Below are 24,681 nucleotides of genomic sequence, written 5' to 3'. Positions count from 1 at the left end.
TCGATGGTAGGATGAACATGAGGCAGCAGTGTGCCCAGGCAGCCAAGAGGGCCAATGGCATCCTGGCCTGCATTAAGAACAGTGTGGCCAGCAGGAGCAGGGAGGTCATTCTGCCCCTGGACACTGCACTGGTTAGGCCACACCTTGAGTCCTGTGTCCAGTTCTGGGCCACTCAGTTTAGGAAGGAGGTTGAGCTGCTGGAAGGTGTCCAGAGAAGGGCAACGAAGTTGGTGAGGGGTTTGGAACACAGCCCTGTGAGGAGAGGCTGAGGGAGCTGGGGCTGCTTAGCCTGGAGAAGAGGAGACTCAGGAGTGACCTCATTACTCTCTACAACTACCTGAAGGGAGGTTGTAGACAGGCAGAGGTTGGTCTCTTCTCCCAGGCAAGCAGCACCAGAACAAGAGGACAGAGTCTCAGGCTGTGCCAGGGGAAGGTTCAGGCTGGAGGTCAGGAGGAAGTTCTGCACAGAGAGAGAGTGATTGCCCATTGGGATGTGCTGCCTGGGGAGGTGGTGGAGTCACCATCACTGGAGGTGCTCAGGAGGAGACTTGAGAGGGTGCTTGGTGCCATGGGTTAGTTGATTAGGTGGTGTTGGATGATGGGTTGGACAAGATGATCTTGAAGGTCTCTTCCAACCTGGTCTGGTCTATTCTATTCTATTCTATGCTATTCTATGCTATTCTTACTGTTCCTCTCCAGATTCAGGAGGGGACACACAAAGCCAGCAGAGCAGCAGGCAGGTGAAGGGTGTGTGCTTTGCTTCCCCTCTCTTTCTGCTCTTCCTGCAGTGGGATGCATTCTCCATCCCCGAGCTACAGAACTTCCTGATGATCCTGGACAAAGAGGAGAAGGACAAAATCCAGCAGGTGCAAAAGAAGTATGAGAAGTTCAAACAGAGACTGCAACAGACCTTGAAAGAAGCTGGAGGCAAGCCTGGATAACCCCTGGGAGGCCCTGGGCAGCAGACTAAGCTAGAAACTGTTTTTCAAATGAACAGACACTTCTCAGGACACCTCCTAGAAGTCCCTCTCCCTCCTCATCCTGCCATTAAGGACTGGCTCACAGCACCCACCCAGTGACCATCCTGCATTTCCTCCTCCTCTTCTTCAACCTCTTAACCCAGGACAGGAGCCAGCCCAAGATCAGGAAGCCTGGGTCAAACCATGCCTGCCAACAGACCCAAGGCAGCTGCTGGGTCACCTTCCCACTCCACCATCAGGTGGAGAAGCTCCGTGGGAAATGCCACAAGCGCCTCTCCTGGCTGAGGCTGTGAGCAGGATGCCACTTGCTGTTCACAGCCCTCCCAGCAGCCTGCCTGACCTTGCTTCGAGGTGCTGAGAGCCTTCCTGCTGCTTGTTTCTGCAGCAGGGCACAGGAAGCCACAGAGCAGATGGAGGAGGTGGTTGCACCGAGCCACCTGGGTGTTGCAGCTGTGGCCCAGGGCTGGATGGACTTTGGGCAGGGCTTAAGTAGCCAGGGAAAGGTGAAGCTAATGACCCCAAGGCAGCTGCAGCACCCAAAGCAGTCTTAGTTAAGTGTTGTGGAGATGTGGCAGGAGTCATGCCAGGAGAAGTCCTCAGTTTTGGTTCTGTTTAACTTTGAGTTTTGCAGACAGATGTGAGGTAAAGCCAATCCCCCCCTCCTCTGATGCTGAGCTTGGGGTTAGCCAGGGTCTGACCAGCTTGATTTACTCTGCAGGACCTGGGACCTTGTGTTTTCAGGAGATTCTGGGTGCAAAGAGTGAAGCTGATGGGGAGGGAGGGGGCCATAGGCTGATGGCTCCACACTGAGCATTTAGCAATAGCTACCCAAGAGGCTGACCCAGGGAACACTCAACAGCCCTTCCACAAACCAGGCTGAGTTTAGCTCTGCACAGATCTGGCACTGAGGCAGAGGAGCTCCAGCCAGGGCCAGGCTGTGGGAGGTGGCACCAAGAGCACAGGCTGCCTGTGTGGGGAGGGATGAGGAAGGCAACCATCAGCCTCAGGTGCCTTTAGATGCCCCCCCTCCCCCGTGCTCTGCTCCCTCCCTGTGCTGCCCTCCAGCCTCTCCCTCCCTCCCTGTGCCACTCTGTGTTCTGCTGCCCTCCCTCCTCACTCTCAATGGGTGCTCTGCCTTCATGTCCAGGAAGGTTTTGCTCTCTGTGTGGAGCTGGGAGAGGACAGCAAATGTCTTTCCCTCTCCCCTTCTCAGGGCTCCCACCACCTCCAGTGCACACACACTGGGCAGCCTTCAGGGAAGTCCTCCAGCTGGAGCATCCCTTACTGCCCCAGCTCCCACCAGAGGCCCTGCTCTTGCTGCTGCTGCAGGGGAGCCCTGCTGGCAGAGGCTGCTCCCCACCTTGGAGTGCTTGCCAGCGAGCAGGCTGCACACAGCCAGGCCCAGCCTCCCCTCTCTTTACACAGGACACCCCAAAAAGCATCAGGAGAAACCAGAACCAGGTCCAGGGGGAGCAAGTGGAAGGGTTTCATTGCTGACTTGATGGACAAGAGGCCCTTTGGGGCAGGGGGGGGGGTAGGGGGGGCTTGCTGGAAGCTGCTGTGATCCCACTTGCTGTGTCCAGTGGGAAGGGAGGCAGCAGGCTGCTGGGGAGCAGCCACCACCAAGTAAGAAGAGTCTACAATTTACCTCAGTGCCTTTGGATTATGTTTATTTTAGTTGAATTTTCCTGAAGGGTGAGAAGGTTGCAGCTGGGCTGTGGAGGAGGCTGGAAGGGGCTTTAGTCAAGAGGCCTTCTCAGCCCTGGAGGTGCTGTGGCGGTGAGGATGCTTCTGGCTGCAGAGGGGGACAGGGAAATGTTCTGATTGTGTCTTGAAGGTTGACTGCTGGGGGGTGTGGGGGTGTTGATTCTTTTCTTTCCACTTGGGAGAGTGTTTGTTGCTGATGGGAAGAGAGGGACTGCAGCACTGATGGGAAGAGAGGGACTGCAGCACTGATGGGAAGAGAGGGACTGCAGCACTGATGGGAAGAGAGGGACTGCAGCACTCCGAGCCCCCTGGCTTTGCACCGCTGCCTCCTCCTGCGAGCCGCAGCCCAGCTCCTGCCTCGCTCAGCTGTGGGTTTGCTGAGCCTGGGAGGGCTCTGCCCCCTGGCACACGGTGGGGCAGGAAGGGCCTCACTCCTGTGCTGTACTTGACACCCAGCTGACCTCTCCCCAGGTGGCAGCAGCCCAAGCAGAGCAGCAGTTTCCATGGGGCTGCCTTCTCCCTCTGCGGGGCTGCTAATGACTCCGCCGGGCGCTGGGGAAGTGATTTGTGTGCTGGGATCACATTGCTGCTGGGCTGGAAGTAACTTCTCTCAGGCAAGAGGAAGAAGACTGTTACAAAAAAAACCCAACACAACTGCCATGGGCTCTGAGAAGATGCTGGGTTTGAAAGCCTTCATCCTTCTGGCTACAAGCTGCAAGGGTTCAGTTTCTCTCTGTTGCTGAGTTGGTGGCGGCTTTTGTCACTGATTTTTTGGTGGCTCCCTCCTCTCTCTCCTCCTTCCTCTCTCCTCTCTCTCTCTCTCTCTCCTCCTTCCTCCCTCCTCTCTCTCTCTCTCCTCCTTCCTCCCTCCTCCTCTCTCTCTCTCCTCCTTCCTCCCTCCTCCTCTCTCTCTCTCCTCCTTCCTCCCTCCTCCTCTCTCTCTCTCCTCCTTCCTCCCTCCTCCTCTCTCTCTCTCCTCCTTCCTCCTCCCTCCTCTCTCTCTCCTCCTTCCTCCTCCCTCCTCTCTCTGTCTCTCCTCCTTCCTCCCTCCTCTCTCTCCCTCTCCTCCTTCCTCCCTCCTCTCTCTCTCTCTCTCTCCTCCTTCCTCCCTCCTCTCTCTCTCTCTCCTCCTTCCTCCCTCCTCCTCTCTCTCTCTCCTCCTTCCTCCCTCCTCCTCTCTCTCTCTCCTCCTTCCTCCTCCCTCCTCTCTCTCTCCTCCTTCCTCCTCCCTCCTCTCTCTGTCTCTCCTCCTTCCTCCCTCCTCTCTCTCCCTCTCCTCCTTCCTCCCTCCTCTCTCTCTCTCTCTCTCCTCCTTCCTCCCTCCTCTCTCTCTCTCTCTCTCCTCCTTCCTCCCTCCTCTCTCTCTCTCTCTCTCCTCCTTCCTCCCTCCTCTCTCTCTCTCTCTCTCTCCCCTCCTTCCTCCCTCCTCTCTCTCTCTCTCTCTCTCCCCTCCTTCCTCCCTCCTCTCTCTCTCTCTCTCTCTCCTCCTTCCTCCCTCCTCCCTCCTCTCTCTCTCTCCTCCTTCCTCCCTCCAGCCCCCAGCATGTCTTTGACACTCTGTAGAAGGCATGGCTTATGCAATTACCATGATGCTGCTGATAAAAACAACCCCCAAACCTTCCCCCCCAAAAAAGGGCAGGGCTGCTCCTTTTGGGTTTTATTTCTGGCCTGTGGGGTTTTATTTCTTGCTTGGTTTTCTTTTTTTCCACCCCTGGGGCAGCTGAAGAGAATCAGTAAACTAATCACAGAATCAGTTGTTAGGGTTGGAAGGGACCTCAAGGTGTGGGGACCTCAAGGTGTGAGGACCTCAAAGGACCCCCCCCAACATCTGGATGTCTTCCTCTGGGACCTGAGCTAGATTGTATGGTCCTGCTCTGGCAGGAGGGGTTGGACTTGATGATCTCTTTGGGTCCCTTCCAGCCCCTGACATCCTGTAATCAAGGCTCAGCCAGCTCCAACCCCCCTGCCATGGGCAGGGACACCTCACACCACAGCAGGTTGCTCATAGCCACATCCAGCCTGGCCTTACAAACCTCCAGGGATGAGGCTTCCACCACCTCCCTGGGCAGCCTGTGCCAGGCTCTCACCACCCTCATGGGGAAGAACTTCTTCCTCACATCCAAGCTGAATCTCCCCATTTCTATTTTGGTTCCACCCCCCTCCCCCAGTCCTATCCCTCCCTGACACCCCCAAAAGTCCCTCCCCAGCTTTCTTGGAGCCCCCTGCAGACACTGGAAGGCCACAGCGAGGTCTCCTGGGAGCCTTCTCCTCTCCAGACTGCACAACCCTCATGGCAGAGCAGCTCCAGCCCTCTGCTCATCCTGGTGGCCCTTCTCTGGGCACCTTCCAGCACCTCAAAGGATTTGCTCCCCCCCTTCCCCTCCCTGAAGTACAAAGCCCTGGGTGGGGGCAGTGCCTTTTGGTTTGTGTGTTGGCTTTGCCCTAGCTGCTGTGAATTCTTCCTTTCCTTCCTTTCCTTCCTTTCCTTCCTTTCCTTCCTTTCCTTCCTTTCCTTCCTTTCCTTCCTTTCCTTCCTTTCCTTCCTTTCCTTCCTTTCCTTCCTTTCCCTCCTTTCCCTCCTTTCCCTCCTTTCCCTCCTTTCCCTCCTTTCCCTCCTTTCCCTCCTTTCCCTCCTTTCCCTCCTTTCCCTCCTTTCCCTCCTTTCCCTCCTTTCCCTCCTTTCCCTCCTTTCCCTCCTTTCCCTCCTTTCCCTCCTTTCCCTCCTTTCCCTCCTTTCCCTCCTTTCCCTCCTTTCCCTCCTTTCCCTCCTTTCCCTCCTTTCCCTCCTTTCCCTCCTTTCCCTCCTTTCCCTCCTTTCCCTCCTTTCCCTCCTTTCCCTCCTTTCCCTCCTTTCCCTCCTTTCCCTCCCTTCCTTGCCAGGTGTGGTGTGTAAACCCTGTGCACTATGGCTGTGTGTGTGGAGTGGGACAGCAGAGCTTCTCTGGCAAGAGTGAGATGCATTTTCTTGGGGTGCAATGCTGTTATTTATTTTACCTTAGTTAAAAATGCCTCCTTTCCAGCTTCTGTTGGGTTGGGTGGGTGGGTTGGTTGGCTGGTGGGTTTGGTTGGTTGGCTGGTGGGTTTGGTGGGTTGGTTGGTTGGTTGGTTGGTTGATGGGGGGAAGGTTCTGAACCCCCCCTGGTTGGGAATGCAGGCAGTGTAAAAGACAACCAGAATAAAACTGTCAGGAATTCAAGGAAGCTTTTCCACCCTGCTCGGGGTTCTTTTTGTCTTGCTCCTGGCGCCCTCCCATGGAACTTTCCAGTACTGAGGCTAAAAGCTCAGGTGGGAAGGGACCTCTGGAGACCATCCAGTCCAACTCTGCCCCTGCTAAAGCAGGGCACCCACAGCAGCTTGCCCAGGAGCACAATGGCCAGGGGGGGTTGGAAGCTCTGCAGAGGAGACTCCACAGCCTCTCTGGCCAGCCTGCTCCAGGCCTCCAGCACCCTCCCACCAAAGTGGTTTCACGTCCTGGGTTCCAGTTTGTGCCCAAAGCCTGTCCCTGGGCACCACTGGCAAGAGCCCAGCCCCATCCTCTTGCCCCCCACCCTTTAGCTCTTGCTGAGCATTGATCAGATCCCCTCTCAGGCTGCTCTTCCACAGCCCCAGGGTTCTCAGCCTGTCCCTGTCAGAGAGATGCTCCAGAACCCTCAGCATCTTTGTTGGACTGGCTGAGGCTCTGGCCAGGCTGATCTAGTGTGGGGTGTCCCTGCCCATGGCAGGGGGGTTGGAACTAGATGACCCTTGTGGTCCCTTCCAACCCTGACTGATACTATGATACTATGACTCTCTCCAGTAGTTCCCTGTCTCTCTCCAGCTGGACCCAGTGCTCCACTGGGCACCACAGAGCAGAGCCTGGCTCCATCCCCCTGCACACCTTCCTCAGCAGCAGTGAGGCCAGCCCTGAGGCTGCTCTGCTCCCAGCTCCCTCAGCTGCCTTCACAGGGAGATGTTCCACTGCCTGCAGCAGCTCTGTGCTGGACTCTCTCAAGCAGTTCCCTGAGCTCCTTCTTGAACTGAAGGGCCCAGAACTGGACACAAGATTCCAGATGTGGCCTCAGCAGGGCAGAACACAGCAGGAGGAGAACCTCTCTGGACCCCAGGCTGTCCTTGGCCTTCTTGCCCAGCAGGGCACATTGCTGGCTCTGCACTGGGCTCCTTCAAGCAGGTGGTGGAAGGGATTTTGCTCACACTGCAGGGGAGGTTCTAGCACCTGCTAGAAAGATGCCAACAGAAATGTTCCTGCAGCCCCAAACCCAGAGCAGGAGAGATGGAGAAGGCCAAGACTGGGAGTTGAGTCAGCTTTTATTTGTATGCCAACTGGAGCAGCTGGAGCAAGAGGAGTGGTTCTTCTTGTTGTTGTTATTTGGGTGACTCTGAGAGCTGTAAACATCCAGGAGGCTGTTTTGAATGCCCAGGGCCTGCCCCTGAGCTCTGAGTCACGCTGCCAGGAGGTTTCTCTCTCCTCTTACTTCTTCCTGCCAAGCTTTGGAGCCTTCTCCAGGCCCTGGATGTATTTCCGAGGTAGTTGATACTCTTCTGCAAGAAGGACCAGAGAGCTCCCTTCAGCTACACAGCCAGCACTCAAAAGGATTAAAAGCTGCTGGAAGCACTCCCAGCCCACTTCCAGAAGTGACTTACCCAGCAGCATCTTGGCCAGGTGATGGATTTGGTTGCCTTGGATCTGGACCTGAAGCCTGTCCTTGGCTCCCGGCACCGGGGCGATGGTGGCGCTGGCCTGGACCTTCTGCTGCAGAAGGTTGGCCACAGCCTGGGGGTCCAAGCCATACAGCTCAAGGTTCTTGATGATTGTCACCTGCAGGTTGAAGTAACCACTGCTGCAGTCAGGTGTGCCTCCCTGAGCTGCCACAGCTGCTCCCACAAGCTGGGGTTCAGCTCAGATCCCCCCCCAGGCTTTCATTCTCTGCATTGTTTTACCTTCTTGTTTGCTGACCTCTGTGCTATGGAGATGTCAATGGGCTCAATGTTGCCTTTCCTCACAAGAGGCTCTTGGCCATGAAATGTCACCTGGTGTAAGGGCTGGAGCCTTTCAAGGCACCTGGGCAAAGTGCAGACATCTCATGAGTGCAGAGAGCACAGCAGGGCTGATGGGAGCTCTGCTTTGCTGCTGCTTGTGGGGACAGGCTGAGGGGAGTTGGGGGTGGCTCAGCCTGGAGAAGACTCCAGGGGGACCTTAGAGCTGCCTTCCAGTACCTGATAGGATCCCACAGGAAGGTTTCAGAGGGACTTTTCCTGAGGGTGTTGAGAGACAGGCCAAGGGGGGATGGTTTGAAGGTGAGGGAGAGCAGGGCTGGACTGGAGCTGAGGAAGGAGGGTGGTGAGACTCTGGAACAGGCTGCCCAGGGGGGCTGTGGCTGCCTGGGGTGTTCAAGGCCAGGCTGAATGAGACCTTGAGCAGTTCAGTCTAGCTGAGAGGTGTTCCTGCCCAGGGTGGGGAGGTTGGAGGAGATGATCTCTGAGGTCCCTTCCCACCTAAGCCAGGCTATGAAGGCCTCAGGATAGCTTTTGTTACCAGCAGGAGGTTCCAGCTTGAGTAGCTGCCCTGACCCAGGGCTCTGAGCTGCAGGCAATAGCTGTGTGAACGTGGGAAGAGAGTCACCTGCTCAAGAGCTCATCCCACTTCAGGCTGGAGACTTCATCTTGCTCTGCTTTATCCAGCAGGCAGTCACAGAGGATGGCATTGACCTTCACAAAGCTGCAGAACAAGACCATGCATCAGAAGCACTCCAAGGCACTTTTGCCTCCCTCCCACCCCCTCTGACTTCAGCAGCTCCTGGGGCAGCAGGGGAGGACAGCTTCCAGCTCTCACTTCTTGTTTGTTTCATCCACCAGCTCGTTGGCCTTCACATAGTTGATGATGATGGTCCTCACCTCACTGCTTGAGAGGATGCTGCCTTTCCTGGAGAGAGAGAGAGAACCTCTGAGCTCCTTGCTTGTAGCCAGGTGTTGGGGCCTGCCACTAAGCCAGAAGACAGCAACTACCCTGACCACACTCAGTACTGAAAGCTACCTGCCAGGGAGTGAGCTCTTGTCACAGCTCAGCTGCTGGCTGCCAGATCAAAGGCTCACAGCAGTGATTAGAGACTCCAGACCCCTGCTTCTGGGAGCCCAGCTCAGGAGGATGAGCCCAGTGCCATCCCCAGCTTCAGATGACTGTGGCTGACTTGTTCCAAAGTGCTCAGCTGAGGAACAGCTGCCACTGAGAGCTGTCCTGCAGCCAAGCAGAGAAGCTTAGGGCACAAGGTGAGCTCTTTACCCTGTCTGGGCAGCCCCTTTGCAGTAAAGCACAGTCTGGGGTGGGGCAGAATGTGCCTCAGCCAGTGGCAGAAGCAAACCACCCAAGCAAAAGGCCTCAAGCTTGACCTCCTTAGCTGGGGGAGAAGCCAGCTGAGGGCTTGCTGCAGGCAGCTGGCACAGCCTCTTCTCTTTCTTCCCTTTGGGAAGCAACAAACACAGCCTTGATTCCCACCACCTTTGCTGGCAGCATCCCAGGGGCCCTCCCTGTGCTGAGCAAATGGCAGCAGCCAGGGTTGGTGACTCTCTCTCTCTCCAGGGACCAATGGCTTGGGGTGGAGCTCTTTGCTGGAGCTTACTTGTGTCCAGACTCCTGGAAGAGGGGCACCATTTTTGTTGAGACCCCATAAAGTGGAATGATTTCAGGAGCATGGTAGGCTTGCTCTCTGCCCTCACTCCTGCTCTCCTGGGCAGCAGAGGCTGAAGCAAATCCTTCAGGTACTGCAAATGCTCTGACCCTGGAAGGAGAATCAGTTGGTGGTGAGTGGGGAAGGGGTTGGAGCTTTGCACTTTTGTTTCACCCCCCCTCCCCCAACTCCAATCTGTTAACAGAGCCATGCAGAAAGCCTTCTGGTGATGTGAGGCAGCACAGTGGAGGCCCTCCAAATGCAACCCCCTGTGGGTGAAAGGCCATGATGGCAGAAGAGCATTCTGAAGCATTGGCTGCATTTCAAAGGTGCAGGTAAGAAGAACCTCAGCTCAGGTGCCATGAAGCCCTTGGCACCCTCAGCAAAGCCCTCTGTGAAGGGAGGAAAGGCAATGTCTCAGCTATGCCATGAATAGCTGACTCCTTTAATTAGAGAGCCTGCAGCCCCCATCCCTGGAGGGGTTCAAGAGGGGACTGAAGGTGGCACTTGGTGCCATGGTTTAGCCAGGAGGTCTGTGGTGCCAGGTTGCAAAGGGACCTGGCCAGGCAGGGCAGATGGGCAGAGGCCAACAGGATGGCTTTCAACAAGTCCAAGTGCCAGGAGCTGCACTTTGGCCACAGCAACCCCAGGCAGAGCTACAGGCTGGGGTCAGAGTGGCTGAGAGCTGCCAAACAGAGAGGGACCTGGGGGTGCTGATTGACAGCTGCCTGAACATGAGCCAGCAGTGTGCCCAGGTGGCCAAGAGGGCCAAGGGCATCCTGGCCTGCATTAGGAACAGTGTGGCCAGCAGGAGCAGGGAAGTCACTGTGCCCCTGGACTCTGCATTGGTGAGGCCACACCTTGAGTCCTGTGTCCAGTTCTGGGCTCCTCAGTTTAAGAAGGACATTGAGATGCTGGAAGGTGTCCAGAGAAGGGCAACAAGGCTGGGGAGGGGTCTGGAGCAGAGCCCTGGGAGGAGAGGCTGAGGGAGCTGGGGTTGCTTAGCCTGGAGAGGAGGAGGCTCAGGGGAGACCTTCTTGCTCTCTCCAACTCCCTGAAGGGAGGTTGGAGCCAGGAGGGGGTTGGTCTCTTCTCCCAGGCAAGCAGCACCAGAACAAGAGGACACAGTCTCAAGCTGTGCCAGGGGAGGTTTAGACTTGAGGTGAGGAGGAAGTTCTTCACTGAGAGAGTCGTTCGTCACTGGGATGTGCTGGCCAGGGAGGTGGTGGAGTCCCCAGCCCTGGAGGTGTTCAAGGGGGGATTGGATGTGGCACTTGGTGCCATGGTCTGGCCATGGGGTCTGTGTTGGTAGGTTGGACTCTATGATCCTCGAGGTCCTTTCCAACCTAAGTTATACTGTGATGCTGTGACTTGATGAGCTCTGAGGTCTCTTCCAGCCTTGGTGATTCTGTGACACTGCCCCAGTGCAGAGGAGCAGCAGGATGAAACCAAACCCACCCCAAACATGCAGCTGTTTAACAGCTGCAGTGATTCTTCAGTGCTCACTGGTAAAAGTTCCAGTAGAGAGGAGGAAGAGCTGGATCAGTGCAGCAGCTGTTGGAGGCCAGAGGAGGCCACCCAGGTGATTGTTTCATCCAGTTTCATCCTGCTGCTCCTCTGCAGTGGGGCAGTGTCACAGAATCACCAAGGCTGGAAGAGACCTCAAAGATCACCAAGTCCAACCTGGCCCCACAGACCTCCTGGCTAGTGATCCAAGAGCTGCAGCAGCTCTGCTAGGAGGACAGGCTGAGGGAGCTGGGGGTGTTCAGCCTGGAGAAGAGAAGGCTCCAGGAAGACCTTAGAGCTGCCTGCCAGGACCTGAAGAGACCTTACAGGAAGGCTGGAGAAGGACTTTCCCTGAGGGTGTCTGGAGACAGGACAGGGAGGAAAGGTTTGGAGCTGAGGCAGAGCAGGGTTAGAGTGGAGCTGAGGAAGGAGTTCTGCAGTAGGAGGGTGGTGAGGCTCTGGCACAGGCTGCCCAGGGAGGTTGTGGCTGCCTCCTGTCTGGGGGTGTTCAAAGCCAGGTGGAATGAGGCCTTGAGCAGCTGAGTCTGGCTGAGAGGTGTCTCAGCCTGTGGCAGGGAGGTTGGAGCAGATGAGCTCTGAGGTCCCCTTCAGCCTAAGCCCTTCTGTGATTTCACTGAGCAGAGCTGCAGGCTCTGTGCTGGCAGGGATGAGCTGTGAGTGTGCCTGGCTCCTGCTGCCAAGGCCAAGTTTAGTGAGAGAAGAAGCAAATGCAGAGGGTCAGAGTAATTCTGCTGCCTTTCCAGCTGCAGGAGGTCTGATCTGCTTCCCTCTACAGCAATATTCTCCACTCCATTAGTTGCCAGGGAGATGTTACCTAAGAGAAGGCCTCAGGCTCCCTGGGAAATTCCAAGTGAGGGCTAATGTGCCAAGCTGCAGGAGGAAGGAGCAGGATGTTCTTGCTGTAACTCCTAATCCTCAGCAAGACAGAGACACCAAGAGAGGAATCAGGCAGTAGGCAGCTGAAAGGTGCAAAGAGTCTTTGTGCAAACCAATGAGGAATGCAGGACACAGCTTCTGGGTTTGGAGAGGGCTTGGTGGGATCCTGTGTGCCACTCAGACTCTGGTTTCAGGAGCATCCAGCCAGCAGCAGCAGCTTTTTGTGCCACTTACTGTTGAGTTCACTTCCAATTGAGCTATGAGTTGCTCCAGCACACAGATCATAGACTCAAAGGATGTTAGGGCTTGGAAGGGACCTCTGAGGAGCACTGAGTCCAACTCCCCTGGCAGAGCAGGGCCAGCTAGGTCACACAGGAATGCATCCAGCTGGGGCTTGAAAGGCTCCAGAGCAGGAGACTCCACAGCCTCTCTCTGGGCAGCCTGCTCCAGGGCTCCAGCAGCCTCACACCAAAGTGGTTTCTCCTCCTGTTCAGGTGGAACCTCCTGGGTGCCAGTCTGAGCTCTTTGTCCCTGGACACCACTGAGAAGAGTCTGAGCTCATCCTCTTGCCACCCATCCTTTAGCTCTTGCTGAGCAGTGATCAGATCCCCTCTGGGGCTGCTCCTCTCCAGCAGCTGCTCTCAAGCTGCTCTGCACCCAGCCTGGATTTGTGCCAGGGGCTGACTCAGCCCAGATGCAGGACCCTCAGCTTTGACTTGTTGACCCTCATGCCCTGTCCCAATCCCCAGGATCCCTCTGCAGGGGACCCCTGCCCTCAAATGAGTCCACTCCCTTCTGGCAGAGCTTACCAACCCCTTTGGACTGCAACATTCTACATACTCTGGATGCTTCCAGTCCACTTCCACGATGCTCTCCACACCTTTGCTCAGCTCCTTCACTTGCAAGACCTTCTGCTGCTGCATACACTGCAGGAACTTAGAGAGCTGGAGGAAGACACAATCAGAAGTGGGCACTTGAGCAGTCCATACTCCTGGCCTCCTGCTTCTGGCTCAGCCAGTCAGGAAAACTCATTTCAAATAACCCCCACCCCCCCCTCTGCCTCTCTCAACACAACAACTGCTAAGGAGCAGTTGGGGGAGTGACAGCCTCTGGCTGTAGCATTCCCCTCAGTGTTTCCTCTGCAGCTCTGCCACTGCTTGCTCTGTGGTGCACATCTCTCAGGGATCACTGCAAGGTCTTGGGCACTGCACATTGTCTTTGCTTGTCAGGGATGATTTTTGTCTCCCTTCTCTCCACTCCAGCCTCCCCACCATGGGCAGGGGCACCTCTCAGCTAGACTCAGCTGCTCATCCAGCCTGGCCTTGAGCACCCCCAGGGAGGAGGCAGCCACAGCCTCCCTGGGCAGCCTCTTCCAGAGTCTCCTCATCCTTGTACTGCAGAAGTTCTTCCTCAGCTCCAGCCTAACCCTGCTCTGCCTCAGCTTCAAACCATTCCCCCTTGGCTTGTCTCTAGACACCCTTCTGAGAAGCCTCTCTGCAGCCTTCCTGCAGGATCCCTTCAGGTATGAACTCAACCCCCCCAGGCAAATCTCACCTTCTTGTAGCTGGATTTCTTTATGTCCAGTTGCTGTCCAGCAGGGCTGCAAAGGGATGTTGGAAAAGCTCTTTAGTTAGCAGTCACCCTCCATTCCTTCTTACATCTTGTTCCTTATGCTAGAGGTCTCTTGACAGCAGAAATACAAATCACACAGAGAAGGGAATCACTTCAAACAGGCCAAGAGATAGAACAGGAGGAGTGAAACTGCTGCTGCTGTGGGTTGGCAAAGAGCTCTTTAAGTGACTGAACAAAGGTGAAACAAAGGGCAGTCAGCTAAGTCAGCTGCTAAGGGCAGGTCCTGCTCTGGGCAATCCCTACACAGAATGGTTTGGGTTGGAAGGGACCTCCACAGCTCATCCAGTCCAACCCCTCTGCAGTCAGCAGGGACATGTTCCACTGCATCAGGTTGCTCAGAGCCCTCTTGAGCTTCACCTTGAAGATCTCCAGGGGTTGTGCTTCATCCACCTCCCTGGGCAACCTGTTGCAGTGTTCCAGCACCCTCCTGCTGCAGAGCTTGTTCCTTACAGCCCATCTAAATCTCCTCTTCCCTCCTTTCAAACCACTGCCCTTCATCCTATCCCTGCAGGCCTCGGGAAAGAGTCCCTCTGCAGCCTTCTTGTAGCCCCCTCCAGTGTCTGATGTAAGAAGTGAGCACAGCCTTAGGTAACCTGAGGTGAGGACTGAGGTTTGCTTTTGAGTCAAGACCTCCACCCTAAATCTCAGACAATCTCTCTAGTCCCAAGCTCAGCATGCAGCCCCCGAGCCCTGCGTGCAGCCCCACCCCCCCGAGCCCTGCGTGCATCCCCCCCCCCCGTGCCCGGCGTGCAGCCCCCCCCGAGCCCGGCGTGCCCCCATCCCCCCGAGCCCGGCGTGCATCCCCCCCCGAGCCCGGCGTGCAGCCCCCCCCGAGCCCGGCGTGCAGCCCCCCCCCGAGCCCGGCGTGCCCCCATCCCCCCGAGCCCGGCGTGCATCCCCCCCCCGAGCCCGGCGTGTCCCCATCCCCCCGAGCCCGGCGTGCATCCCCCCCCGAGCCCAGCGTGCATCCCCCCCCGTGCCCTGCGTGCAGCCTCCCCCCGAGCCCGGCGTGCATCCCCCCCCCGAGCCCAGCGTGCATCCCCCCCCGTGCCCTGCGTGCAGCCTCCCCCCGAGCCCGGCGTGCATCCCCCCCCGAGCCCAGCGTGCATCCCCCCCCGTGCCCTGCGTGCAGCCTCCCCCCGAGCCCGGCGTGCATCCCCTCCCCCGAGCCCGGCGTGCATCCCCTCCCCCGAGCCCGGCGTGCATCCCCCCCCCCGAGCCCGGCGTGTGTGCATCCCCCCGAGCCCGGCGTGCAGCCCCCCCCGAGCCCGGCGTGCCCCCATCCCCCCGAGCCCGGCGTGCAGCCCCCCCCGAGCCCGGCCGGTGTGCAGCCCCCGAGGCCATCTGCCCACGTACCAGCAGGAGAACATGTGGCTGCGGAGAAACGTGCTGGTGAGCAGAGGCAGCTCTGACTTCCTCACTTTGCACTTTAAGGCATGGAAGAAGCACTGACTCAAGAGGGCATCCATTTGCTCTGCAGGGAGAGGAGGGGAGAGGAGAGGCGAGGCGAGGCTGGCTGTCAGCAGCTGCTCCCCCAGCACACAGCCTCAGGCACAGAATCGTGGAATCAGTAAGGTTGGAAGAGGCCTCAGAGAGCATCAAGTCCAAGCTGGCACCCAGCACCTCCTGACTACCAAACCATGGCTCCAAGTGCCACATCCAATCCCCTCTTCAACACCTCCAGGGATGGGGACTCCACCACCTCCCTGGGCAGCACAGCCCAATGGCTAACAACTCTCTCTGGGAAGAACTTTCTCCTCACCTCCAGCCTAAACCTCCCCTGGCACAGCTTGAGACTGTGTCCTCTTGTTCTGCTGCTGCTTGCCTGGGAGAAGAGACCAACCCCCACCTGGCTACAACCTCCCTTCAGGGAGTTGGAGAGAGCAAGAAGGTCTCCCCTGAGCCTCCTCTTCTCCAGGCTAAGCAACCCCAGCTCCCTCAGCCTCTCCTCCCAGGGCTGTGCTCCAGACCCCTCCCCAGCTTTCTTGCCCTTCTCTGGACACCTTCCAGCACCTCAACCTCCTTCCTAAACTGAGGAGCCCAGACCTGGACACAGGACTCAAGGTGTGGCCTCAGCAGTGCTGAGCACAGGGCACAATGACCTCCCTGCTCCTGCTGGCCACACTGCTCCTGCTGCAGGCCAGGATGCCCTTGGCCTTCTTGGCCACCTGGGCACACTGCTGCCTCATGTTCAGCTGTTGTCAACCAGCACCCCCAGGTCCCTCTCTGCCTGGCTGCTCTCAGCCACTCTGCCCCCAGCCTGTAGCTCTGCCTGGGGTTGCTGTGGCCAAAGTGCAGCCCCTGGCACTTGGACTTGTTGAATGCCATCCTGTTGGCCTCTGCCCATCTGCCCAGCCTGTCCAGGTCCCTCTGCAGAGCCCTTCTGCCCTCTAACAGATCAACTCCTGCCCCCAGCTTGCTGTCATCTGCACATTTACTACTGATGGACTCAATCCTCTCCTCCAGATCATCAATGAAGATATTGAAGAGGCTGGGGCCCAGCACTGCTCCCTGGGGCACACCACTGGTGCCTGGCTGCCTGCTGGCTGTGGCACCATTCACCACCACTCTCTGGGCTCAGCCCTGCAGCCACTTCCTAACCCAGCACCTTTCAGACCACACAGAACTGTCCCCACCCCCATTCTGGCAGGGATTTAGCTCACAGGGACAGGCTTGAGCCACCCAAAGGGGCTCAGGTTGGTTCTGTTTGTAGGCAAAACTACCTTGTGGTGTCCTGCTGTCTTCAGCCTCCTGCTGAACCTCTGTGCTGGCATCCTGAGCTGTTTCTGCAGCTCTGTCCTCACTGAGTTCCTCCTTTCCCACCAGTGTTTCCTTCAGGCTCAGATCACCAATGTCCACCTGCTGCAGTGGGTCAGTGGTGCTGCTGCCAGGCTCTTGCTCCTCTGGCTCTCTCTCACCTCCAGTGCTCTCCTCCTCAGCAGAGTCTGTAACCAAGGGAGCTAAGGTAGGAGGAGAAGATTTGTCACCATATTCCCTACAAAAGGAAGAAAAGGCAGAACATGGCTTTCTGCTTGCTCCTTTGAAACCCATGGAATGAACACATGTCACCCTGAGGAGGGGCCCTGGCAGCTCCTTGCATCTCCTTCTGCTATTCCTAAGTGCTCTTCCTCCACACCCTCTGCTTCCCCCATCAGTCTCCCTGTCAGACTGGGCAGGCTGTGAATCCAGATGCAGACCACCTCATGTGTTTGGCTGAGACTTGCCACAGCTGAGCAGCTCTCTTCTGACAGAACAAGAGTGCCTGAAATCAGAGCAGCAGGGCTCTCCCAGCTGCATTTCTGGGATCAACACCCTCAGGTGGAAGGGTCTGGACCAAGACAACCATTTGATGTGTTTCCAGTACATGGAGGGGTGTCAGGATAGCAACCTGCTGCTGCCAGAACACTCTGGGCAGCACAAACATGGAGATGGAAGCCTAATAATCATAGGATGATAGAATGGCTTAGGTTAGAAGGGACCTCAGAGCTCAGCTCCTCCAACCTCCCCACCAGGAGCAGGGACACCTCTCAACCAGACTCAGCTGCTCAAGGCCTCATCCAACCTGGCCTTGAACACCCCCAGGGAGCAGGCAGCCACAGCCTCCTCCTACTGCAGAACTTCTTCCTAAGATTCAGTCTAAACTTCTTCTCCCTCAGCTTCAAACCACTCTGCCTTGTCCTGTCTCTAGAGACCCTGATGAAAAGTCGCTCTGCAGCCTTCCTGGAGGATCTCTTCAGGTATTGGAAGGCAGCTCTAGGGTCCCCCTGGAGCCTTCTCCAGGCCACATGTAAGCTGCACCCACACTGCTCAATGTCTTGGGCTGACAGACTAAGCCTAGTGGGGCTCAGACCTTGCTTTCAGCAAGCACAGGATCCTGGTTACACACTTCACCCAGTGCCTGGCAATGTACCCACCAGAGGTGATCCAGGTAAGTGTGCAGCACAGCAAAACCCTTCCCCTTCATCCCAGCAGCCAGCATCTCTGCAGTGGACATAGTGGCAACTCCAACAGCTACTGGAGCTCTGGGGAAAGAAGGGAAGTGTCAGAGCAGGAGAGCACAAATACAGCCTCCCATGTGGGCTGTGCCACGCTGCTGTGCTGAGTTCTTCTGCAGTGTCCTTGGTATAGAATCACAGAATTGTTAGGCTTGGAAGGGACCTCAAGGCTCAGCCAGCTCCAACCCCCTGCCATGGCCAGGGACACCTCACCCCACAGCAGGCTGCTCACAGCCACCTCCAGCCTGGCTGCAAACACCTCCAGGCAGGAGGCTTCCACCACCTCCCTGGGCAACCTGTGCCAGGCTCTCACCACCCTCCTGGGGAACAACTTCTTCCTCACATCCAATCTCAATCTCCCCACTTCCAGTTCTGCTCCATCTCCCCCAGTCCCTCCCTGACACCCCCAAAAGTCCCTCCCCAGCTTTCCTGTAGCCTCCTTAAGCTACTGGGAGGCCACAAGTCGGTCTCTTTATAACCCGTGGGGCCATTTTTAAAGCATCTAGTTATCTCCTGCCCCTGTCCCACCTTTCTCCTAAAACTTGCAAAGAATCCCAAGGATATGCAGCTGTGGTTCTGAAGGTTGTGCAGGGACACATTCTTCACCTTTGTGACAAGCAGGAGCGCTGCCAAGAGACTGCTGGTGAGGGGGGAAAAACCCACACAGCTTGAGAACTGCTAATGCACAGCAGAGCTGGAAGGGACCTCAGAGATCATCTCCTCCATCCTCCCCACCATGGGCACCTCTCAGCTAGACTCAGCTGCTCAAGGCCTCATCCCACCTGGCCTTGAACACCCCCAGGGAAGAGGCAGCCACAGCTTCCCTGGGCAGCCTGTACCAGAGTCTCACCACCCTCCTAGTGAAGAGCTTCTTCCTAAGCTCCAGTCTAACCCTGCTCTGCCTCAGCTTCAAACCATTCCCCTCTGTCCTGCCTCTAGACACCCCCATGTAAAGTCCCTCTGCAGCCTTCCTGTAGGAGTCCTTCAGCCATTGGAAGGCAGCTCTGAGCTCCCCCCAGAGTCTTCTCTTCCCCAGGCTGCACAGCCCCAGCTCCCTCAGCCTGTGCTCACAGCAGAGCTGCTGCAGCCCTTGGAGCATCTTTGTGGCCCTCCTCTGGGCTCACTCCAGCAGCTCTGTGTCCTTCAGAACAGCTCTGCTTTGACTTCCTCCATGTCCCCAGAGTCTCCCTTTACAAACCCAGCTTCCTTTCATGTTCAGTTTCCAAGAGAAGAGATGAACAGGAGAATCCTCCACACCTGTTTCCCAGGAGGGTGACAGCACAGAGTGTGCCCTGCTCCACTTGAGGAAAGCCAGAAGATGGCACCACAACCCCTGGCAGCATCAGATCTGAAGAACAGAATCAAGCACATCCATTTCTCAATGAAAGGCTCAGCCCCTGCCTCCCTCCACCCCCACCCCTCCTGTTACTCAGCACAACCAGAAGCCTGTGAGCAGCTGAGCACATGCCAGGGAAAGCATGACTGTTTCTCCCAGTGAGGCAGCCCTGCTTGCTTCCACCACCCTGGGGAGTAAGGGATCCAGTTCACAAGGGTGCTGGGCACACCCCCACGACCTGCAGAAGGGCTGAGTGTGCTGAAGGGCCTCACCCTGCCAGCCCCAGAGGGAGTTTTGTGTTTAACAGGAGAAGGTTTGAGCTTGTTACTCTTCATTAACGACATGGAAAGAGAAAGCAGCAAGGCCATCTGTCTGAGACTGCCCATTGGCTCTTCCCTCTCCCCAGGGCAGCTTATCCCAGCAGCTGAGCAGGGAATGGGCTGAAATCTGCCACTGCTGACCCTTGATGTGACACAGCAGCTGCCCTCAGCTGTGACCTCTCCTCAGCTTGAGGAAGCAGCCTGCACCCTCTCCTTGCTCATGTGGCCAGAACACAGCATCCTGTTGTGTGCTTCCTTCTGCTTTCCATGCCTGGGCTGGGCAGGCAGGCACGTGAGGCCAGCGCAGCTTCCCACACTGCATGGACAGCATCAAGGTCATCACCAACTGATGTGAAGGGCATCTGCTCTCCCTCACAGCAGCTGCAGCTGCCCAGAGCCTGCAGCCTCGTGGGCTGAACCATGCTCCACTTTTGAAGGCATCTCACTACTCCCTCAGAATGGTTTGGGTTGGAAGGAACTTTAAAGCTCATCCAGCTCCAAGCCCCCTGCCATGGACAGGGGACACCTCACACCAGCCCAGGTGGCTCCAGGCCTCATCCAACCTGGCCTTGAACACCTCCAGGGTTGGAGACTCCACAACCTGTTCCAGTGCAGTGGATTTCATGTGCATGCTGAAGAAGCCAGCAGCACTTTTCCTCTCTTTCTCTGGCACAACTGCTTTCAGCAAGCCTAGAGTGAGCTCTGCAACTGCAGCCAGGGCTGCACATCCCTGAGGACAGCAAGCACAGGCAGACCTTAGCATGGCAAGGGAGCATGACAAGCTGGATTTATGGGACAGGCAGCACCACCAGCACTGCCTTGCTTCTCCTGCTTGTAACTGAGTGCTGCCTAAGCCTGCTCCCTCCCTCCCTCCCACATCTGCAGCCCTGGCTAATCTCATGGCTTTTCCTCTGATTTAGGAGATGTGGCTCTACCTCTCCCCTGCCTTTGTTGGCCATTGTCTCAGGGGCCAGCTTCTTATCTTTGCATCATACCCAGAGGTAGCCTGGTTGCCATGGGAGATGAATGACCTGCAGCCCTCTTTCAACAAGGTCCTTCCCCTGGTAGCAACATTTATGTCTTCCCCCCAGAAGCCAGGTCACTCCAAGGCAGCAGCAAGGCCTCTCTCAGGTGGCCAGCAAGCACTTTCTTTCCCCAAAAGCAAAGCAAGGAAACAGAGGGATGTGAGGGCTCCTCTAGCCAATGTGTGATGGGAAAGAGATGTGCACTTCTCTTGACAGACTAGGGCTGCAGGGGCTGCAATTTAATCTCCTCCTGGTTGAGCAGCTCAGCAATTTCAAGTTCAGAAAGCCCTGCCTCTCAGGAGTCTGAGCTGCATCCAAAGCAGGCTCCAGAATAATAAACTCCTCCCTTGTTAGGCTTGATCCATAATTAGGTGGCAGAGCCAGCAAACCAGGAATTCAACTCCAACCTCCCCTGCACAAGCCCCAATTCACTTGACAGGGATTGAAACTGCAGGTTCCAATATAAACTCACTCCTTATCCACAGGGTAAGGCAGCTGAGCTCTGGATGGGCAGGAAGCAGGATGAGATAGCAAAGGAACTTGGCTGCTCCAGGCAAGTTACACCAAAGGCAGACACAGGGAGCTGGGTCCCAATCCAGAGCTGCTGATCACCTTGAGATGGTAAATCCAAGCCTGAGGCTCCCACACAGGAGAGGTTACTGCATTTACAGAGCTTAACCTACTTTGTTCCATCCACAAACTTGCTCACAACTCATTTTCCTCCTCAGGACAGGGCCATGAGGAACTGTTGACTGTTTCTCTATTCTTCATGCCTTTGTTAAGCTCACCTTTTTGCCACTGGGACAGACACCACCCAGAAAGCCCCAAAGGCAACTCCTTTGTGCAGTGCAAGGGGTACAAACCTCTCATCCTCTTACCTGCTCCTCCTGCCAGTTTCTGAAGCACTGGGGGCCATGTTGAAAAAGCAGGCAGAAGATCTGGGTAGACCCACAGGGTGTACACTGTCCCAAACCAGAACCAAAGGGAAAGAGGCAGCATTAGAAACCCCTCAGGCTCTTGCTCCTTCCCACTTTCAAGACTAAGCAGCACAATGCTAACCACAGCTAAACATTCTCCTGTTACCTATGGGGCTGGGAGAGTTGGGGCTCTTCAGAGAGAAGGCTCCAGGGAGACCTTAAAGCAGCCTTCCAGTACCTGAAGAGGCTACAGGAGAGCTGAGGAGGGACTGGGGACAAGGGCTGGGAGTGATAGGATGAGAGGGGATGGCTTAGAGCTGGAGCAAGGGAGATTTAGCCTGGAGATGAGGAGGAGGAGATTGACAGTGAGGGTGGTGAGACACTGGAACAGCTTGCCCAGGGAGGTTGTGGATGCCTGCTCCCTGGAAGTGCTCAAGGCCAGCAATCTGCAGGACCAGCATCCCTCCTCTGGACAGTGGTACCCAGCCAGGCTGCTGCCAGGCACAGGCCAGGAGCTGCCTCTAAGCCCTCTAAGTGAAAAGGTCCAGAAGCAGCTTAAAAACCCTTAGTCCCTTCTGGGGAGGAAACCAGGAGGGTGAAATTGTGTAGTGATGCCCAGTAAGTAAAGAGGGATTGCTATTAGGATGACTCTTGATGATGATGATTCTTTATTATTGGTGTCATACTAATAGCTAATAATACTACTAATAATAACTATTATTCCTACTACAACTTTTACTCTTCTCCACCATACCTGTTGGATAGAGAACTCTCTCAACTTCAAACAGGATTGGGTTCTTGCTGGTGGTGTAAACAGTGACAGCCTCCCCTTTGTGTGAGTAGATTTTGATGACATTAAGCTCTTCCTTGTTGGGAATAAACTCAGTCAGTTGCTCAGCACTGAGGTTAGGAAAAGCTGCTGCAACATCAGCTCGGAGCTTTCTCCTGTAGGGAGGACAAGAAAAAAGCACAGCTGTGTTGCAAAGCTATCCAGAACAGCCCTAGAAGCATAGAGTCAGCAAGGCTGGAAAAGACCTCAAGGATCATCAAGTCCAAGCTGTCACCCAACAACTCATGGCTGCTGAACCATGGCACCAAGTGCCACATCCAATCCCCTCTTCAACACCTCCAGGGATGGGGACTCCACCACCTCCCTGGGCAGCACATCCCAATAGCTAACAACTCTCTCTAGGAAGAACTTTCTCCTCACCTCCAGCCTAAACCTCCCCTGGCACAGCTTGAGACTGTGTCCTCTTCTTCTGGTGCTGGGTGCCTGGGAGAAGAGCCCAACCCCCACCTGGCTACAACCTCCCTGCAGGGAGTTGCAGAGAGCAAGGTCTCCCCTGAGCCTCCTCTTCTCCAGGCTAAGCAACCCCAGCTCCCTCAGCCTCTCCTCCCAGGGCTGTGCTCCAGACCCCTCCCCAGCTTTCTTGCCCTTCTCTGGACACCTTCCAGCAGCTCAACATCTTTCCTAACCTGAGGGGCCCAGAACTGGACACAGGACTCAAGGTGTGGCCTAACCAGTGCTGAGCACAGGGCACAATGACCTCCCTGCTCCTGCTGGCCACACTGCTCCTGATGCAAGCCAGGATGCCCTTGGCCTTCTTGGCCACCTGGGAAATCCCTCCAAAATAAATCCCAGAGCAGTGCATCCTGGCTTGTTGGCTGTTCAGGAGATTCCCACTTTTTTTTTTCCACAGAGGATAATTTTGAAGCATTTGTGTGGAGGTTTACAAATGAGGCAGCTGTGTGGTAGGGGAATGCCAGGAAAGGGCCAAACATGCTTGCCCTGCTTGTCTTAGGTCTTTTCCAACCTGGTCTGGTCTGGTCTGGTCTGGTCTATTCTATCCTATGCTATTCTACTCCATTCTATTCTACTCCATTCCATTCCATTCCATTCCATTCCATTCTTCATCCTTAAGCATCTGTCTGCAGTTCTTTTTGTCTTTGCCTTTGTTGTGCACTGATTGTGCTTCACAACCACAAGGAAGCTGGTGAGGGGTTTGGAGAGCACTTATGAGAGGCTGAGGGAGCTGAGATTGTTCAGCCTGAAGAAAAGGAGGCTGAGAGGAGATCTCATTGCTCTCTACAGCTACCTGAAAGGAGGTTGGACTGAGGCTGGTGTTGGTCTACTCTCCCAGGCAGCTAAGGACAGAACAAGAGGCAATGGCCTCAAGCTGCACCAGGGGAGGTTTAGGTTGGACATTAGGAACAATTGGTTCACTGCAGGAGTGGTCAGGCGCTGTCCCAGGCTGCCCAGGGAGGTGGTGGAGTCCCCATCCCTGGAGGTGTTCATGAACCCTGTGGCCAGGGCACTTGGGGCCATGGTTTAGTGGCCATGGTGGTGCTGGGCTGATGGCTGGCCCTGATCTTAGAGCTCTTTCCCAACTTTAATGATGCTACAATTTCATTACTGCTCCGAGCTCTGGAGCACAGATCCGGGTGTGCCACACTTGCTCAGCCCAGGCTGATCGTGCAGCTCTGGCACGGAGTGCACCCAGATTTCCCTCTCCCCCCCCCTCGTTTCCACTCATTTTCACGGCAGGGTGGCTGGCACAAGGCAGGTTTGCGCGGCCAGCCGCAGAAGCAGCCAGAGAATGCAAAAGCTCGGCGAGTGAGCCCCGCATCGCCACACCTGAACGCAGCAGGAGGATCAGCCGGGCCTCGACACAGCCCATTTAAACCTCACTCAAGGACGGCAGCCCCTCCGGGCGGGAGGCACATCGCACGCCGGGGCCGGGAGCACAGCGGCCGCAGCGCCCCGCGGAACCTCTGCCTGCCCCCAGCCCGCGGGGTCCGAGCCCTCACCGCCTCCTGCGCTGCGCCGAGACCGAAGCGTGGAGACTTCAGGCGGACGGGCGCCGTGCGGGGGACGGGAGCTGAGCGGGGGACGGGCGCCGTTACGGGGGACGGGCGCCGTTGCGGGGGACGGGCGCCGTTACGGGGGACGGGCGCCGTTGCGGGGGACGGGCGCTGAGCGGGGGACGGGCGCCGGTGCGGGGGACGGGCGCCGTTGCGGGGACGGGCGCCGTTGCGGGGACGGGCGCCGTGCGGGACGGCCCCCCCCCCGCGGCACAGCACGGCTTCCGAGCCTCCCGGCGCGGCGCAGGGACTGTGGCCCGGCCCCGGCCCGGCACTCACCGATCGGACCCCTTGATGGCGGTGTTGGATCTCACCCGGAACGCCCTGGAGAACATGGCGACCCCGGCCGCCGCCGCCGCCGCCGCGCTGCCCTCAGGCCGCGGCAGCCGCCATGGCGCCCGTCCCGCGCGACAAAAGCGTCCGGGTGGAAACCGCCTCCCTGCGGCCTCGCTCCGACCGCCCGGTCCGGCCCGGTCCGGTTCCCCCCCGCGCCCACCACCCCACCCCTTGGGTCCGGCTCGATGCGAGGGCCGGGGGTCAGCCCGCGGCGCTCCTCGGCCTCCTCCGCACGATCCCGGAGCGCCCGGGAATGGCGGCTTGGCTCCTAACGGAGCCTCTTCCCCAGCGCTTTGTTCTTAGAGGGGGGTGGTGGTGAGGGGGTGGTCTGCCGGGGCGGGGGGCACCGAGAGAGGCGAGAGAAAAGGGGTAACGAAACCCGCAGGGTTCAGGAGAAACGTGGCGAGTGTTTAGTGAGGAGGAGGCTGCAGCCCCGGTGAGCAGCCCCGGCGAGCGAGGAGGGCTGCAGCAGACGGCGAAGCCCCGCTCCCCAGCGCCGCTCCTCC

General features: G+C 57.0%; 2 protein-coding genes across 4 annotated transcripts in view; one reads left to right on the top strand and one right to left on the bottom strand.

Annotated features, from left to right (window-relative positions):
- RASSF5 (Ras association domain family member 5) overlaps positions 1-5,887 on the top strand; it is a 42,205-nt gene extending 36,318 nt beyond the window's left edge. For all 3 annotated transcript variants that reach the window (XM_068159634.1, XM_068159635.1, XM_068159636.1), the window contains one exon: positions 789-5,887. In XM_068159634.1, coding sequence (XP_068015735.1) covers positions 789-941 — 153 coding nt within the window. In that variant the 3' untranslated portion in view covers positions 942-5,887. The remainder of the gene's footprint in view (positions 1-788) is intronic.
- A 1,087-nt stretch (positions 5,888-6,974) lies between these two features.
- EIF2D (eukaryotic translation initiation factor 2D) lies at positions 6,975-24,270 on the bottom strand. The gene is made up of 15 exons (XM_068159630.1): positions 24,119-24,270; positions 21,732-21,922; positions 20,939-21,022; positions 18,637-18,727; positions 17,299-17,406; positions 16,108-16,379; positions 14,741-14,858; positions 13,307-13,352; positions 12,593-12,696; positions 9,302-9,460; positions 8,518-8,607; positions 8,308-8,403; positions 7,626-7,746; positions 7,329-7,503; positions 6,975-7,226 (listed from the first exon to the last, which is right to left on the bottom strand). Exons 1-15 carry the CDS (start codon positions 24,172-24,174, stop codon positions 7,156-7,158), a joined length of 1,782 nt encoding a protein of 593 aa, XP_068015731.1. The 5' UTR covers positions 24,175-24,270; the 3' UTR covers positions 6,975-7,155.
- Between the last annotated feature and the right edge of the window lie 411 nt (positions 24,271-24,681).

The sequence above is a fragment of the Melanerpes formicivorus genome, unplaced genomic scaffold, assembly GCF_026170545.1.
Source record: "Melanerpes formicivorus ecotype bairdi unplaced genomic scaffold, bMelFor1.0.p_v2 SCAF_46, whole genome shotgun sequence".
NCBI classification, from domain to species: domain Eukaryota; kingdom Metazoa; phylum Chordata; class Aves; order Piciformes; family Picidae; genus Melanerpes; species Melanerpes formicivorus.
The sequence above is the reverse complement of the archived record's forward strand: the minus strand, read 5'-3'. Positions and strand labels throughout refer to the sequence as shown.

Excerpts from the sequence above, each read along its gene's own strand:
- EIF2D (XM_068159630.1), bottom strand. The coding sequence starts at position 24,174 with ATGTTCTCCAGGGCGTTCCGGGTGAGATCCAACACCGCCATCAAGGGG. Across the intron at positions 12,697-13,306 it reads AGAAATCCAGCTACAAGAAG|CTCTCTAAGTTCCTGCAGTG; the intron begins GTGAGATTTGCC and ends GTCTTCCTCCAG. Across the intron at positions 9,461-12,592 it reads GTGGACTGGAAGCATCCAGA|GGTCAGAGCATTTGCAGTAC; the intron begins GTATGTAGAATG and ends TTCTCCTTCCAG.